The 18,272-nt window shown below is 41.6% G+C and overlaps 1 protein-coding gene across 1 annotated transcript in view; it reads right to left on the bottom strand.

Moving 5' to 3' along the window:
* PIK3R1 (phosphoinositide-3-kinase regulatory subunit 1) overlaps positions 1-18,108 on the bottom strand; it is a 45,961-nt gene extending 27,853 nt beyond the window's left edge. The window contains exons 1-2 of the mRNA XM_040541361.1: positions 17,943-18,108; positions 12,868-13,630 (exon numbers count right to left, since the gene is read on the bottom strand). Coding sequence (XP_040397295.1) covers positions 12,868-13,201 — 334 coding nt within the window. The 5' untranslated portion in view covers positions 13,202-13,630; positions 17,943-18,108. The remainder of the gene's footprint in view (positions 1-12,867; positions 13,631-17,942) is intronic.
* Between the last annotated feature and the right edge of the window lie 164 nt (positions 18,109-18,272).

Raw genomic sequence — 18,272 nt, 5'->3', positions numbered from 1 at the left:
TCTGAAATATTAAGTTTGTCCTAAAATGAGAAAAGTTCATGCTTTTACTTCTGAATGGCTATCAACTTGAGCCCAATAGAACAAATTGGAACCACATTGAAGTCTACTTTTCCTGCTTGCTTTATAGCTTCACCATGCTTTATGCACATTACATGTTCTCTCTTTCTCTCTCAGCATTTGGTCTCTTTTTCCTTCTGGCATTCTGTAATCCTGCCAACCGATGAGCTTTGCTTTTAATAAGTAGATCTGCCAACTTAAACACCAGTCTCCTAAGGCAATCAAATAATGAAACACACATGTATGTACTTGCACGTAATCTGTCAAATACCTCTACAGCCCACTACAGACAATTTTTGCAATACGGGGTTTTCATAGGAGCATGCTTTCATACACCCTTGGTTTTCAAAGATCAAATGGAGTGGTTCTTCACAGTCCTGTGTCTTGTTTGTACATACAGATGTAATGGCCTGCAGATTACATATCACTATCTAGAAGGCACACGAGATATGAAAAAATAAGAATACAAAGGATGTGCAGGCAACTTCCTATGAAATAAGCATATTTTCAATTTTTCCATCTTGGTGTAGAGGTCTTGTACAACACATCACAGATTCCTCCACAGCAGAACACTCTTTCCATGTCTTTTGTGTGTCTGGTAAATTAATGAACAACCAGTCAAGAATACGTTTCCTACCTCCCGCATTACTCATTTATCATCTGCATTGACGCTCTCTTAATTTCCACCTTCTAAACTAGTATTTCCCTAAAGAGAAATCTAATGTATGTTGCTAGTAATAGAGTTATCCAGGAAAAAAACTTTGTCACACCAGGATGAAGTTGCATTGCCATACTTCTTGATTAAATAAGGCTGCAGTTTACAGCATGGCAGAATAACGAAGGTTGCAAAAATATCTTTCAAGTATTCAAGTTATTGACTGGTATTAGAAAAGTAGTATTAGGTTTCAAGTACTATAATTTCCCATACAACTTGGCATAATTTGGAAAAATTCCTACATTGTTTCCATTAATCAAAACTACAATACAATGAAAAAAGCAAAACTACTGGACATACATCATAAAAATATAAAGCAAAAGGTATTTAAAATGTGTATGGCTCTAATGCACATATTTCAATTACAAGACATGCTCTACATTTACACTGAAGTGCTGAGAATTTGAAACTTTAAATTCTCAGAATCAGGAAAAAATTGAGACACCACTAAATGTCACCACATCTGTTCAATGTGAGCACTCACATTCTAGCAATTTTTTTTTTGCTTTTGATGCTTATACTTGGATTCCAGCTTGTGAAGCTGGATGATGCAGGGAGAGGTACGCCAGTAAAATTTGATTGCTCTGCAAGAAATCCTCGCAGACTCCCAGTACTCGGCAGCTGAAGCCAGCGGTGGAGCAAGTAGATGGTACTTGTTCGTTTTGACAAATGAAACCTTACACTATCAAGCCTAAAACAGTTCTGGTTCTTGGTTTTAGTTATCTTAATGAACATTTAACCAAAATTTTATTTGAGTTCTGTCCCCAGAATCAGCTTTTTGCAATGCTTTTCTACATGACCTCCCTATTATGAGAGGACTAAACTTAAAACCTTAATAAAATCTTAAAATGGTAGTTACTTTTTCCTCCTTATTTTTGGGCTGCCTTATTCCTCACAGGAATTATGATGCTACTTTTACTCACAACAGTGTCTTGAAGGTGACTTAGTACTTGTGAAGCTCTGTGAAGGTATTATCAGCAATACCGCTGGAACGAGCACACGAGGCAATGAAGAAATCTGTTTCTAGAGAGGAGAATACTGTGAAGAAAAGGGGGCTTAAGACCACAAACTAACAACCAGAATGAAGCAATTCTCTTCCAGTGAAGACCTCTAAAATGAGCAAAGCAAGCATGAGAGGGAAAAGGGGTCAAGGACCTATGCAATTAAAAATTTCACACAGTATCAGACTTCACACACTGTAAGAAGCTGTAATTACAGGTACAAACGCAAGTTTTAAATGCATAGTTTTGCAATCTTAACGATCTCCTCATACAGTGTGCAATTCACTGTATACATGCATATGCACCATGGTAATAAACCTCCATATTTATCTTAAATGTAATAATTTGTTACAATAACAGGATATCGAATTAAAAATGTCACCATACCATTTTGTCACTTTTAAGAAACCCGCATTACTGTCACACTAGTTACCCAAACAAGCAGCCCTGAGAAAAAAATAGCCTTGCCAAAGCAGCATGGAACAAGTTTTTCACTTGTGTTAGGGAAGATGACTGAATATAATGGAAGAAGACAGCCTGGTGAAAAAAATCTCTACACTGTCATCACCAAATACTATGAAGTGTCCATCCCCTGTCCTCCCCCCAAATTAAGACATTTTTACTACTGAATTTGCAACTCTTTTTATAATGGACATACAAATGGCTAAAAAGTAATATCACCTCCATTAAGTATGTACTAAAGGGAGGAGTCTGGACAAGTTAGAAACATGCTTAAAACCGTCTAAAAGTTATGAGCTTGATGCAGGAACTACCGAGTAAAATTCCATGCCCTGTGTTAGTGGAGGAGCTCAGACAAGATGATCATAGCAGTGTTTCTGTTCCATCTCTTCACAATCCGTGAATGTACAGTCAGAGAACGTCCTTCTTTACAGCAGTGCTTAGTGTGTCGTATTCCATGCACATTCATATTATATGCAATTTGGTATACTGAAAAAAGAGAATTTCTGCAGAACAGAGCTAGAATAATTATAGCATTTGTGCTCCAAACCCTAAAGGCAATGGGAATTTTGTCCAAGAGAAATGAGAGAAGGAACTGTGGGATTTGTCCCACTGCTACTAAACCCTGACTGTAGGTCTGACCCTGCGCTTTCTTAAGTCAAAATTGGTTTTGCCACCAATTTAAGGGAAAGTAGAGTAGGAGCCTGCTGCTTCTTGTAAGAATAAGTCTTTTAAGTAAATAAAAAGTACTATATTTACAAGAACAGCAGTACTTTAAAATAATCTTATTTTTACTTTGCATCCAAAGGGATTTTGAATAAAACTCTTTAATACTCTGCTTAGAAGAGAACAGCTCTCATTAACAAGCATGGGCATGTTACATCTAAACTACCAGACAATCTACCACAGCATTTGATTGACTGGCTGTTTAGATCAAACAGACAATGAACAGGAAAAAAAAAACCAAACCATTCTCATCTTATTGGTGTGTTCTTTCTGTGTCATAATAAAACCCTAGATATTTGTCTTAGAGGAAACATCTGGAGAAAAAGCACAACAGTTGGTAACTGTCTTCCCCTTTTTTGCTGAACTGCACATGCAACACAAAGTCCTGTGTCTTAAGTCACCGGGGAAGCACCCCAACGCGCTACCCTTTTCAGTGCAAGTTTTAGTATCAGGGACAGAAGGGACTTTTCACTAGCTCTGTGAGACTAGTACAGTCCCAAGCAGTGATCAGTGTTATGTACAACAGATGAGTGCCAAATGTTCCTCTATCGGACAGTCAGAATCCTCCCAAAACCCAGAACACAGTCGAAAGAAGCAGGACTTCATGCTAGTTGCCCTGTAGTAAATACTGTTAAAGTCATGACTTACTATAACAAAGCAAAACAAACAAACAAAAAAGTGTCCTGATATTGATGGGATTGTGAAAATCCCTGATTTTGCATATAAGACTGCAGCTTACACAGGCTAACAAAAGGGTCTTGGAGTTGTCAGCACTAAGTCTGAACCCAAGAGGAAGTTAGAAAAGCATGAAAGTGGTGGGGAATGCACATTGATCTTTCAACCAACAGTAATAAATTATAAATTCAGCGGAGCAAAGAGAATTCATACCCCTGTGCCCCTGTGGACCCCTAACTAAGCGAACAGAGGTCCTTTATCCCCAGATATTTGATATGAAAGTTTTGCTACTGACTGCTTTGAATATGAGTTCCTTAACACTTTCTCTGTTGAACAGGCCAGACTGTGGGGACCTTTGTTCTCAGAACTGGCTTACACTGGAACAAAAGGCCTCCCTAAATCTTTCTTTCCATAAGAAAATTGCTTATGTAGGCTAACGAGCAACTATGTTATTCTGGCTTTGGAACAACTGAATAGATTTGGACTGGCAAGAATATAGTCTACATTATACTCAAACATCTGTACAGATTCAACTCCAAAGTACCCAAGATAACTCATTTCAAAATGTCAAGGGATGACTTTTTCTGACGTTTCTCTCAAGGGAAAGAGTATATTGCAAATAACGCAATAAATATGAAACAAAGAATGAAAGACAGTGTTACAGTAAGAGGCACAGAGCAACCAAATCCGAAGCCAAGAACTTGATGTTTCAGTGGAGCTCCCAAATGGCACCAACCCATCACAGAAGACCTATACATCACCCACACACAGACAGCTCTGGGACCTGTGCTTCACGGACACAGGAGACCATGGGAGCGGAGCACACCTCGCTGCATCCCACCCGTATCCTAATGGCTTACAGCTCTTTGCAGACCAAGGCAGGTTAGAGACCCCTCACGCGTGCACCACCAAGTAGGAGGAAAGAGGAAATCACAGAAGGCTTTGCAATTGCCTCTGCCAGTCCTCACCTGCACCAAGCAGCTGTGTCACGGTGAGGAAACAATTCGTGGCTACACCTGCAAGCACAACAGACGTTTTCACTTCTCCATTCAAACGCAGCACATTAAAAATTAAGAATTAGCAACAGAGGACTGGAATGTGTCATCATGGTGCTACACACTATGTGAAAGTAGGAAAAGGACTGCAAATCTTTGCCCTTAACTGCTTATTTCTGGAATATTTCTGGGTAGAAAGATAATGAAACCAGACACAGCCGTGCAACCTTATCTATCACTGTGTATAATTAGTGGTTTCTTTCATTAATTCCCTAATTAAAGTGCTTTGGTCTACCTCCAGCCAAAAGCAGCTCAGGAAGAGAAGCCTTGGAGATGAAATAGTAACTTCACAAACTAAAAGCCCTGCCCTTGACACAGACTATTTGAGAAGAAAGCATAATACTCTTTGAAACATGGGTCTACCCTGTTCGATACCGTTTAGAAGTCCTTCCCCAAGACTAATCCTCCATACTCATCAGTCCTCTACAAAATGTTATCCAAGTGGGATCAGGACATTGAGGATGAAATCAATGACTCAAGTTTTCTCGTGTACCTCAGCAAATAAATTTCACTGTTATATTTGTAAACAAGACATGTAAACCTCATACAGCCATGCCTCCTGGGAGGTAGGTTCCCTCCTTGGACTACAGAACTCACTTTGCACTACACTCCCTCCTTTCCCATCTAGCTATGGCACAGGAGTGCTGGAACATGCCGCATCAGACATATCTAGTCCTACAGGAAAGGAGGAGCAAGAAAGAGACTCATGAACTACATCAACCTGATATGCTCAGCTGAAATAGCTGAATATCAGGCAGAACCTTTACATTTTTGAGTGCGCATGCTTTTTTTAGAAGGAAGCATTGAATAGTAGGAAGGGTTAACGTCACATCTGGTCTTCCAAAATAGAGTAACACAATACAAAATCAGTCTAGTTTAAGCCTTGCTTCTCTGTTGCCCAGAGCTGAACGGCACAGAACAGAACTAACTGCCTTCCTTCAGCAGGTCTGCCCGCTACAGGAACGTCTTCCCATCCTGGACACTACTGAGTGACCTGCCAGCATGGATGGAAACCTGCATGTTTAGACCTAAAAAAGGTAGATCTCCCTTCTTGTCCTCGATATCCATGGTCTCTACTGAAAAAGCAACCTCAGACAGCCTCTGGGAAACGCTCTAACCCAGCAAATGATGCCAAACACATATGAACGCATCCAGTGAATTATACAAGCAAATTGTTCGACTGCTAGCTGAACTGTTAAAGACCTTTTCCACCTTTCATGCCATAGCATGCCACGGCAGTTTTGAAGTACAAGATAGTCCTAAGAGATATTTTGAAGAGTACAAACCATACGCAATCACATCTTCCCCTAGCTCATGGTAGTAGCATGCTTTGGAAACTCTGTCCTGAGGACTTTTGATTTTAGATCTTTATTACCTAATGAGGTGTCAGTCTATGTACCATTTTCACATGTTGTCTTGTACGTAAGCTGTGCATCCTTTTTAAAAAATGGAATATAAATAAGGAGTACTGTCTGAGTGCTGCTCTCCTAGACCGTTGCATACAGCATTCAGATAAGACTGAACAAAAAGCAGTGAAGTTAGTACAGAAATTTATACCTGCCAACGCTTTACCAAGAGACTCCAGGCAACGTTCAAGAATGTGAAAATTTCTGTAGCAAAGTGTAAAAAAGAAACACATACCTAACAAGACAGCAAAACAAAATAAAAACAAAAATAAGTACTGTCACTGATGAAAATACAAAGTAGGATTGTTTTTAGACATATACTTTGCTAAAACTACGAACAGAAGTTAAGTTTTAACCATAGTTATTACTTCAAAAAAAAAACAAATTTTCTCTTTAAGTTCTCTTAAGTACCTAGAGTCTCACCAAATTATTCTCAGGACTTAAAATCTTTCTGCAGTTGAATTCCTTTTTAAAATCCTGTAATTCCCTTCATCATTCTTAGCTATTAAAATAAAGCAGTTCTTTGTATTGTAGCCTTCAGATTGATTTCATGGATGTTCATCATGGAAAGTAGCTTTGGAGCAAGACACAGATGTGAAAGAGCGCATAGCCAGCTGTAGTTACAACACCTGTGTTCTTTCACACAAGAAAATCTGGATGTGTATATGGCATCACACAACTATTTAAGTGGGCATGGCTGTTTGCTCGGGGTGCAGAATGATCCATTCTTGGCAAATATATAGCAGCATGTGTTGCTGAAACTAACAAACTGATGTTATCATATGCAAACCTGAGTTAGAACTATTTGCTAAGCAGTGGGTTTTTTTTTTTTTCAGATGTTCCTGGATCATAGCTAAAAGAACAGATTGAGATAATTCCAGTTGAGAGGAGTAGGCTACTTCACCTTTGCCTTGTTTTGTATCTTGCCCCAGGAAGATTCACGTCATCAAGAGGTATTAAAATACTGAATCTGTATTACAGAAGGTTAAAGAAATTACAGCAAAACCACTCTCAACACGATGCCCCTTTTGTAACTATAGAAAGGTGTTTCAAAATGAGTGTAATACAAAACAGATAAATTTCTTATAGCAACAAAATAGTAGTGTATTGCTTCCAGTTTCTTAAAATATGTGAGGAAACGCAGTATTTTTCAAAGTAATTGATACAGCTGGGGAAAAAGGGGAAAAAAAAACAAACAAAAAAAACATTTCAGCCACACGAGCCTATTCAGATCTGAAGTCATCCCTGAGGAACATGAGGAGCTTCTGTGTGCCCTAAGTCATATAATTTTTCTCCAGAAATAGCGATTGGTAAGTAAAACAAAACATTTTCTCCCACACAACATGGAAGACAGTGGTTGTGAAGCTCCTTCCTTCCTCTTGCTTCTTTCCTCCTCTGCCAGCAGGTGGGGCCAAGCATCAACCATGAACTTGCCCAGGTCTCACTGTTAATGTGAACACTAACTAGCATTTTTAATTCCAGCTCTGGGCTCACTGTGGTGCTCACAAAAACTATTTTGGTTACTATCACCCTGCTCTTACCACTAAAAAAAAAAAAATAAATAAAAATGCTTTGTCTCACTTCAATACAGCTTGCAAAATATTTGTTTTCATTAGTGGTAAAACCAGATGGTGAGAGCTCTGTTTTCTGAGACGCACCAATCTAGCAGTTTGAAATTTGCCTCATATGCTGAGAAACATGACCATGAGAAAGCTGGTGAGTTTTTCTGAAAGGAACTTGCCCTATTTCTCACAGCAAGTGAAAATTCACCGGCTTTGAAAGTTTGTGACCGTAGGGCATTCTGACGACTCCAGCCAAACACAGGCTTGCTCTCTAACTGGGCTTTTTAGAAAAAGTCCGAGGACTCTGGATTGAGTGGCAAATACATTTACCAAATGAGATAGAGACTCATCACTTCACCCCATAATTTCCTTTTTCCATGTGCCTGAATCAGGAGAGATGACTCTTCTCTTCCCAGCTGAGGCTCCAGGCTCACTGCATTCCACTTACTATTGTCCCCCTACTTTACAAATGTAAATAATTTTCAGAAATTCAATCTCTCTACTGGCTTTATAGCAAAATTAAATGCAGAAGCAAATTCTACAGCATATTCAGTTCAACCATGCACAAACGGTTTTCTGCTCTCTGTCAGTTTGGATCCTTGTCAGACATTGCATAACCCGGTCTTTGAAAGGAAAGAGTTTCCAAATGTTCCGTCATTATCTTTGTCTAAGTCGCTGATCTGTATCTGTTCAAGGAGAAAAGTAAAGAGGGCTGCTGGTTTTTTTTGTTTGTTTGTTTTAAATTTATGGTATAGTTTCATCATAAGAAGGAAGAGCTTCTGATTATTTTTAGGCTCTAAAACAGCTCAAATGGTATGAAGTGTCAGCAAACACAACCCTTTTAAGCTCCACAGGAAGTTGCAGGAAGCTCCAAAACATCAAAATAGAAAAACTTCACATGAAGCTCTCTTTTGCGTTCTGCAAACCAACCTTCATTTAAAAGTGAGAATTGAGCATTCCAAGTGAAATCTGGAAGTATTTTGGTCAATTAATCAAGGCTTTATACACCAAAGCCTGTTTAAAATCAGCTTTCAGAAATGTGGTAGAGAAACAACACTAAGAAACAAAGTACACGGCCATATCAGTCTGAATAAAAGTTCAGAAAACGCAGCTGGACTCAGAACAAATTATGCATTTTTCTTTTTCAAAAGGAGTTGTGTGAAATGGGGCTAAGTAAGAAAAATCAGCCCTATGTAGCTGCAATGTAAAAAAAAAATTCAAGATAAAAAGAAGAATTTGTCATATCAAGTCTCAGTCACATCAACTTCAGGGGCTCTGGAGGAGAGCATGAAGATGACCCTTCGCTGGGTCTCCATGCTGGAAGCGTCTTGACCCCTCCAGTGGCAGCCATTCACCCTGCCTTGGTGGGAGATGGAGCATGGGAGAAAATGCTGGGGCACCGAGGCCCTCACACCAACCATACAAATTAAGTCTGCCTTTTGGTAGCTCTGACCCGCACCAAGCCTAAAACTGAAAGGTGCTAGAGACTTCCTGGGGCCCCCTTATTTTCATATCTTTTCAGACGCAATTAAAAAAACCCCAACCCACCAACAAAAACAAATTCAGACTAAATCTACCTCTTCATTGACAAACTTAAGGGGAAGACAGACAAAAAATGCAATGGTCCTAGAATTTCCTTCTGGTATCCTCACTTCTGGTTTGATCAGTTTGTTCCAGCAATTTAAATGGGTTATCCATAAAATAAAAATCTGGAGAAAGATTTGACCTAGGTGTTAAAATAAGTAAGTTAATGTGTTAACAGAATTTGACACTATTGGTAGTTTTATTTGCTTTCAAATTAGCTTCTAATATTTAAAAGACCTTTCTATTTATAATTAAGACTGATAGCATAAGACAAACCTGACGAACAGCTCTGCCCATGTTACCAGCCCCATTGATGTCATGCTTGATTAGGTGCCTGCAGTTACTTGCATCTGAGTGCTTGCAGCACTGTGAACACTGGCAGCATTTTGCCTAAATATTGCAAGTTTGATCTAAAACAAAAGAATCTGAACATTGGTGAGCAGGTGACCACACTTGAAAAGACTGGGAGAAAACATTCAGAATAAATATCGAAGTATTAGAGATTAATGAAATTATTAGAAAGTAATTTCTTTTGAAAATATATATGCATATGGTAAAATTAAAAGAACTTGCACAATTAAATATAAATTCTTAAAATCTCCAGTTCAGCTTCTGATATTCTTATTCACCACATACGCACATAGGTATGTACAGAATCGACTCTTCACAGACTGACAAAAGTATACAGATCACAAATAACTAAGATACATTTAAGAAGTCTGTTTCCAGTTCCCCATTAATTTGTCATTTTGATACACAACAGTTTCAAATCATCAAGCACTGAAAATATAAACTTGACTGTATTTGGTCAAGCAAGTTTCATACTACGCATTAATTTATTTGAAATACACTCCCAGGGTGTAGAGACAAGTATCATCCTGGGAAGAATCTTTTGGCCCACTGCCCGTGACATTGGCTGCTGGACAATATTAACTGCGCTATTCCCTGCACCATATTTTATATGCAGAAACAGCACAGCACCCTGAAAGTCAGATGTACATTGCTATATTATTCTTGTCTTTAACTGAACTATATTTTTTTCTGCACCTCTGGTTTCATCATAGACATAATTTTTTGTATTATTTTGCTCAATTAAAAATTCTACCTTCTTTATTTATTTTTAATAACATTCCCTCCATGCACTTCTCATATTTGTTCTAATATTTGAAGCACTCTCTGCCTTAGTTCTTTGCTACAAAAAGAGCTGTGAAAAGACACTTCAAATTAGTGTTCCCAATTTCTTTTAAATTATTTTAAAATTAAATACATGATTTTAAAAATAATTATACCTATCTCTTGAGCCATCTTGAGTTCAAATTTCAATGTTTTCCCTACTTCTTGTTGAGGAGGGTCTAATCCCTGTTGCTAAAGCATTAGCGAGTATGCCTAGCCATTTACATGGAGTTCAGAATCTTAAATTCAAAAAAGGTATGGGAACTTATATATATTAATCAGAAAAATGCATGGTTGTAAACTCATTCTTAAAAATGTTGGAGCATGGCAGGATCATGCATGCAGGCTTTATCTGAGGTTAAGATTCCCAGTTAAATTAGCACATTTTCTTGTTTCAGATCCCCCCAGTCCCAAAATATTAAGAATAAGCACATGTAAATAGTACTCTGTTCTCGAGGCAATAAAATTGAGATTAGGAGAGAACTAGTCACTGAGGCTTGGGGCAGTGTCTAATCCCATGGAAGCAGAAGAGGGTATATTTCAGCAGAGCTCCCCAAAACCTGCAGCAGGGTTTCACAGGGGAGCAACTCCCAGCAGCCAAAGTTTCCAGAAACATCTGTTATGAACACAAACCCAAGGCAGGCTCAGAAATGGAGATTAACACCAGGACTTCTCATCACAGTGCTGTGGCCAGCTCACAGCATGGAGCCGAGAATGGGAGCACCAAGCACGCACGAGCACAGAGCCCAGGCGAGTTACAAAGCACTGCTGGAAGTGCATTAAATGCATCAAAGCCTTAGGTGATGGTTACCTCACTGCAGCAGGCACATGTGAAGAAATCAGATTTTCCTTCCACCCTCTGCCTCTCCAAATGACCTGCCACTGCTGAGCTGTCTATACAAAGAGCAATGGTTATCCTGCAGCTACATGCGATGGAGGCAACCACCTCAGCAGGTGGGTTAAGTGAGAAAGCAAACTTTATCTGATCAGCACATGCTAATATCTAAATCGGGGAATTATCAAAGAAGAAGTTCTCTTTCAAATGCAAATATCCCATTTTCCGAAGCAATCAAATGAGGAACCATGAGACTTGTGTGACCAGAGGCTGAAGGTTCGAGGACAGTATGACCTAAAATGCCAAAACACACCCTTCTGGCTCCTGTCTGGGTGTACATACACCATTGTTAGAGTGAAGGCATTATACACTTACAAGCTATTCTTGAGTGTTTGAGGATATTGCTGTGCTAAACAGTTCAGGTCTACTCCTTATTAAGTCTCCACCAATACGGAAACACTTCTTCCAGGTTTCCACTTTGTTGCCACATACAGTTTTCTATATTTCTGCTCTTATCTCTGTTGATTATCAACACAGCCGAATACGAGATTGTAACAGGTGATGTTGCAAACATTTTTAGGGAGGCAGGGAGTGACAATACTATTCAGGACCATGGTGTCACTGTGAGAATAAGCCACATACTGTCACTTGTATTTTCTATGGCTAGAAATACTGAGAATTTAAAGCATTAAATGTTGAAGCAATATGAATCACTCTAGATTTTTGAGAAGTGAAAGGCCAACATAAAATCCACCCTAAGCTGCACGTGGCTTGTTTATACGTAAAACTCTAATATCTCAGTGTCAATCAATAAAGCAGACAAATCACTTTGATGAGGGCTTTTTCATTTTGTTTTTAAATCTACAGCTTTTCCAATTCTTGTCTTTCTTCTGCTAACAGGAGAATTCTAATCAAATTCTGTCTGTGCTCTGTCCAACATACTGCTGCAAATGTAGGTTAGAATGCGATTTATGTTTAAACAAAAGAAGATACTTCCTTTGTTTATATAAGTGCTATTTTAATACTGCATGCCCTACCCTGAAACAGACAAAATTAAATATGAATTTCTCTTTATCATCATTCTATTGTTCATTTTTAAATACCTACTCTCACTTTTAATGCCACATGAAAACCTCTGTGACAAAGTACATAAACAGTATGTTCCTATCAAATCTTCTGCTGTTGGCAAGAGAGTCATGTGCAATTTATACCACCAGATTCACCAAAAAATTTCTTAGCAGTGAGTTTGATGAACCGCTGAAGGAAATGTGTCCATCAGATTCTTGGAAACATAAAATAAACAGTAATCTGCTCATTCTCCATTTAAGCCTTTGCAGTTGTGAATTTTAAGTACACCTTTACACCTGTAAGATGTAGCTCACAGTAAGGCACTGAAGCGACCAGTAACTGAAGCAAAGCACATGAGACCACAAAGTATATGAGCTAAATGTTAAAAGCACGCATAATTCTTCATTGACTGAAATGAGGCAGGCACTATAAAAGCCTGACCAGCACATGCTGTACACACATATATACAGTCATATAAGGCAATGAAACAAGAATATCTGAAAAATGTGAAAGACGCACACACACACACACCTTCTGAGAACAGTACTAACCTTGTTGCTCATTCTCTGCTTCAGCTTTTGCAGGACTTGGTGCGACAGGAAGGGGTCGAGGAGGACGAGGCTTTGGAGTTGGGGGAGATATTTTTTTTCTTCCAATGTATTCTACATAAGTTCCTGGGAAATCCCCCCTCTCCCCTGTGGTTTCATTAAAGCCATTTAACCAACCAATCTCTTCAGGCTTGGCTTCTTCCCCTTCACTGAATCCAAGCGCTAGTAAGGTACCTTTATTCACAGTTAATATATCTCCTAAGTGCAAGTCAATGTCTTCTTCTCGCTCTTTCTTGTAGTCATACAGAGCTCTGTATTGATATCCTTCAGCACTCATCTTGGCAAACGGTTTAACATTCAAAAGTGTTACTAAACAGTATCAAAATGCAATTGTCCAGTTATTTTTATGTACAGGTAGATTCAAGATGTACTAAATGTGATAATAAAAATGTCAATAGCAATGTCTAAGTAATAAAATCCACCAGAGAATCAAAAAGCACCAGGATCTACCATTTCACTACTGATGTTTTTAATTCATGCATTTATTCTAAGTCAATGTCTGTTGCAGAAGAATGTGTTCCACTTCTTCTATGTCTAGCAGAATTCTTCCAGTTAGTTCCTTTTCTGAGCTTGCTGACAATTCTGGGTCTCCATACTCAAGTTCAGCTGATTGTTGTAGCCAGTCACACCTTCTTCTAATGAACTTGCCATAGACTGCACACGTACCTTAAATATTCTGCCACGGAACTCTGCATGCATGCTCTTCCTGTAAAGAGAAGAGAAAACTTGTATAGTCATTTCAAGTTCTCTTGATGCTTGCAAACTTGAGATTCTGCTCACGCTATAAGCTTTCTGTAACCCTGACAGGGATTGTGTGTCCCCCAAAAGAGCCCTGAACAACACTCAAAAAAATGCAACCTCACACACACACACAAATCTGTCAGCTAATGCTCACACTTTCATAAAGGATATGGCTAATGACTTGAACCAAATTTTCATCCCTGCAATACAAGGCATGCTGCTACGTATTGCCTGCTTCCTTCTCGGTGGCTTATTGCTACTGAACTCTTTGAGAGCGAGAGGGCTAAGCCCTCGAGGTATCCCTGCCAGGGCAGTATCTAACCTGGCAGGAAGGTTTCACTCGTAATCTCCCCGAAGACACACAGCCGCAACCCCTGCCCACAAAAGGTCTGCCAGGACAGAGGTGGAGCTCACTGCAATTAGTGCTGACGCACCCAGTGCTGGGGTACTCGACCTCCTGCTGCCGATGCAGAAACCACGCAACAACCTCCAACCCAAAAACTGTATCCCCAAAAGCTATCGGAGGGAGGGGTCTTTTTGTAACATGCGAGAGAAACAGAATGTCTGAAATGCTTTTACTGGATGGGCACCATACTTCTTAAAAAAGAGGGCCTTCTCCACTCTCCCACCATCCATATGTTATTTAATGTGTTTACAGTAAAACATTGAAAAAGCAACCAGCAACTGAAATGGGCACACCCAGACCACCTAAGCAGCACTAGCAGGAGGAAGGTATCAGGGTGTATGCTTAAATTACACTACAGGCAAGAGACTACAGGCCTAAGCGTTTGACTCAAGGTTGCCCGACTATAAAGGGAAAACATGATTAAAAAAAAAATAAATAAATTTAGAAAACAGTAGTTTAAAGACATATAGAACAGTGAAAGTTTTCTAAACATTACTTCAACTGTTACTCATTTTCATCTACTTAAAAAGTCAAGCCCAATCATAACTCGAAACACTACCCTGGGAACCAGAAAGTGCTAACTATTCAAAAGTGCATTGAAATTCCTAAACTGCAGCTGAATAAAAGACCTGAGGGGGCTACGTAATACCAGTAGGTAAAATATTAACTGTATACTGTATACCTAATGCCACAGAAGGCTGATTTATTTATTTTTTTTTTAAGTAGCACTCGCACACTGTAAAGGGACAAGAGTAGACAGGGCTGGAATAGGGAACCTCTGACAGCAATTTTCCACACTGTTTTCTCTAACGTCTCAGTCATCAAGCCATTGGAAAAGCGCTACTCAAAAAGCTAAAAAGCGCTTGTAAGAACGTATATGGGCTTCGCTTTTCAGTGCACGGCTTGATCCCTAATTTGTATGGGGCTCCTCTTCAGTCCATCAGGTCTAAATATAATTCCCTGCAGGTTGTTACGCAACATCTCTTGTAACAGAACACATAAGAAAGTCTTGCAAGTTCTTGAAGAACTTCCTTATCATCCACTGCAACCAGTTTTGCTGTAGGAAAGAATATTCTGAGTCTGAATTAGACTTCTCATTTAAAAAAAAGCCTACACACATGTATGTATTCAAAAAATTTTCCAATCTATCCATAAGAACTAGGCATCCAGCTCCCACCAAAATTTTAAAGAGAAATTTCTGTAGCCACTTCTGAACACCCAAACTATGTGCCTTAACACACATACTACCAAGCACCACAGACTCCAAAATTAACATGAAGAGAATTTCCCTGATATTTATTTTGCCTTTTCTACCAGAAGAAAGTGTACAGACATTAACTGGAAAGGAAAAAAAAAAGGGAGGGGGGGAAAACGATGTCAAATCTACAGCACAAGTATCAATTAAATTGTACAGAAGTCTTTCCAAAAGCATGGGTTCCTCTCATAGAGCAAGGAAACAAAAGACACTCACAACTTGGATTTCAATGTTGGGGCTAATCTAAATGTTTCCAATCAAAACCAAGAATGCACAGCAAAACCTGCTAGAAAATTACTACTTCTACTACATTAAATATTCCGAAATATTTATTCTTTTTAAGAAAGGTTCAACAAGTGCTCTGCTACAACTACTCATTTTACTCCTACTGCCTACAGGCATTTTGGCTGCTAACCAAATAAGTCTTCTAAACACTGCATAATTTAACTGACTTGACCTACTCCTCTGATCTTTTATTATCAAATGTATCATAGCAACTTTACGTCCAGATATTTAAAATGAATACTTGTACGTCTTGCACTTGATCTGACAATGCAGAATTTGTCATGCTGTAAAAAAATGTCTGTGACAGTTTTGAAGTGTATCTTTAAAAATAACTCAAAACCTAGATCGGAGAGAACAAAAGGTGTGATTTACTTGCACGCTAGAACAACTCAATGCAGTGCTGGCAGCAAAGCTTCCCTAAACCCATCCTCCCTGGGATGCAGAGCCGCAGCACTGGTCTGTACATACTGCCCAGCACCGCTCTTGGTACAGCGTCCCCCACATCCTGTCTCCTGACTGACCTATGGCATGCGTACCTTTTTATATGCTCAATACCTGTGAAGTCCCAGAACGGAGTGTGACTCAGACCCCAAGAACCTTGCAGACAGCCCTAAAGCAGATGGATGAGCAAGTGGTATTTCTCCATAGCAGCCTGGTAACACTGCAGTGTCTCCAAACAGCCCTATTTGATAGTTCTTCATTTTCTGCTCTGTTAAGATTCTGTATAAACAGACTCCCTTTACTCCAAGTGGACTTACACAGTCTCTACCCTCAGACATTTTGAGTCAAACTGATTTAAGCTGATTACTCTTAAAATAAATAGCTCGGAGACATCTTAAGTACAGGGGAAAAAACAAACCAAACACTTTAGGCAAGAAACATTGTTGCATTTGAGATGATGCATTACTGGATTTCCAGTTGGCGGGTGGAATGGAAAAGGAGGAAGAAGTATTGTAAGAGAATCAAATGCTCATTTGTTTTTTATTTACTGTCTAAGAGCTTGATCCCAATGAAAGATTCCCGACTTCAGGCAGAATTCTGGTCTCTCAACAGAATGGTTTATGTTGTGCATATCAACAGCTATGAACTTTGACATTCACCAGAAAGTTGCAAGAGGTTCACGTAGATTTAAGTAGTAAAGGAAGGGGACGTGAAAGCGTCCCCTCTACCCCTCCTTCTGCCCCTGCTAAAAACGATGGCTGGCTCCAACCCCACTGGTACCCAAGCATTTCCCCTCACACTGGCACTCCTTTGGGGACTGAGAAGAAAAAAAGGTTTTACTGGGTGAACCCACGCCACTGCCAGCCCAACCAGAGGGGCGTTTGTGGCTGTTACTGATCCTGCACCCCTGGATAAGACAGCGAAGACTTTCTTTAAAATTAGTGAATTTAATAACCACAGCTCCTAGTACCGTCACCCCTCTCGCACTTGTGATCCCTCTAATGCTTATTCCGAAGACTTCCAGTAACTCCCCTTGCACAGGTACTGTGGGGTTTGGCGATGGAAGTTCAGGTACCGCACTTCGGGCGGCACTGAAGCAACGGGAACCTGCGTGCCATCGGGGGACCTGGCTGGGAGGCTGGCTGCTCTCCCCACTAGGTGTCCGCACACCTGTAACTCTCTTAACTCCAGCCTCGGCTGTCCCTGAAGTGCGATGCTGCCGCTCTCCGAGGGGAGATGGCCGAGGCAAGCACCACCCCGGAGCGCGATTTTCTGCAGGACAGCGAGGTCCGTGATATAAGTATTCCTAACACTTCGTTATTTAAGCCTTTAACCAACTTCCAGCCTTAGAGAGGGAGTTTTTAAGCCCGTGGGATCTCTGAACCGAACAAGTCCAAACCAAGAAGCGCGTTAACTTGGCCGCACCACAGAGCACGTCCCGCTCCCAACCCCTCACAGGGGCTGCACGTCCACGCGGGCGGGGGCGGGGGGGCGCCGAGGCCGCTTCCGAAAAGCCGGCTCCAACTACGGCCGTACGCGGGGCCGGGCTCCCCACCGGACCCCCAGGGGCTCGGGGCTGCGGCGGGGACGGAGCCGCGCCGGGAGAGAGCCGGCAGCGCTCCGCCGGGGGGCATCCCGGCCCCGCCGCCGCCTGCCGGCCTCGCCCCGCGCCCCGGCACCGCCGGCGGAGCCCAAGCAGGAAGCGCCGGGCCGGGCCCCGCCGCCGGGAGAAGCTCCGCCGCCGCCGGGGCTCGGCGCCTTCCGCACGGCCACACGGGCGGGCGAGGCGGCGGCACCCCGCTCCGCTCCGCTCCGCACCGAGCCGCCCTCCCGGCCGGGGCTGCCGGCGGGGCAGCGGCAGGTGAGGCGAGCGCGGCGGCTCCGCTTTACCTCAGAAGCAGCAGCAGCAGCAGCAGTGGCGGCGGCGGCGCCTCCCTCCCTTCTCCGGGGCAGCCGCCGCCGCGTCGCTCCGCTCTCCGCAGCCCGTCTGTTCTGTCCCGTGCCGAGCCGTGCCGAGCCGTTCCCCTCTTCCCCCGGCCGCGCTCGCCGACCCAGTGCTGGGCTGCGCGTTGCCCGCCGCCGCCGTTGCCTCCGCCCCGCCTCCGAGCCGCCCGGCGGCCGCCCCCTGCCTGACGGCGCCTAGGGGCGGTGCTGCTCCGTCGCCGCCGCCCGCCGGGCCCCCGGGACCCGGTGCCGCCGGCCTGGGGCTCGCGGGGGGGC

Source organism: Cygnus olor, chromosome Z (assembly GCF_009769625.2).
Source record: "Cygnus olor isolate bCygOlo1 chromosome Z, bCygOlo1.pri.v2, whole genome shotgun sequence".
NCBI lineage: Eukaryota > Metazoa > Chordata > Aves > Anseriformes > Anatidae > Cygnus > Cygnus olor.
Note: the sequence above shows the minus strand (reverse complement) of the source record. Positions and strands in the feature narration are given on the sequence as shown.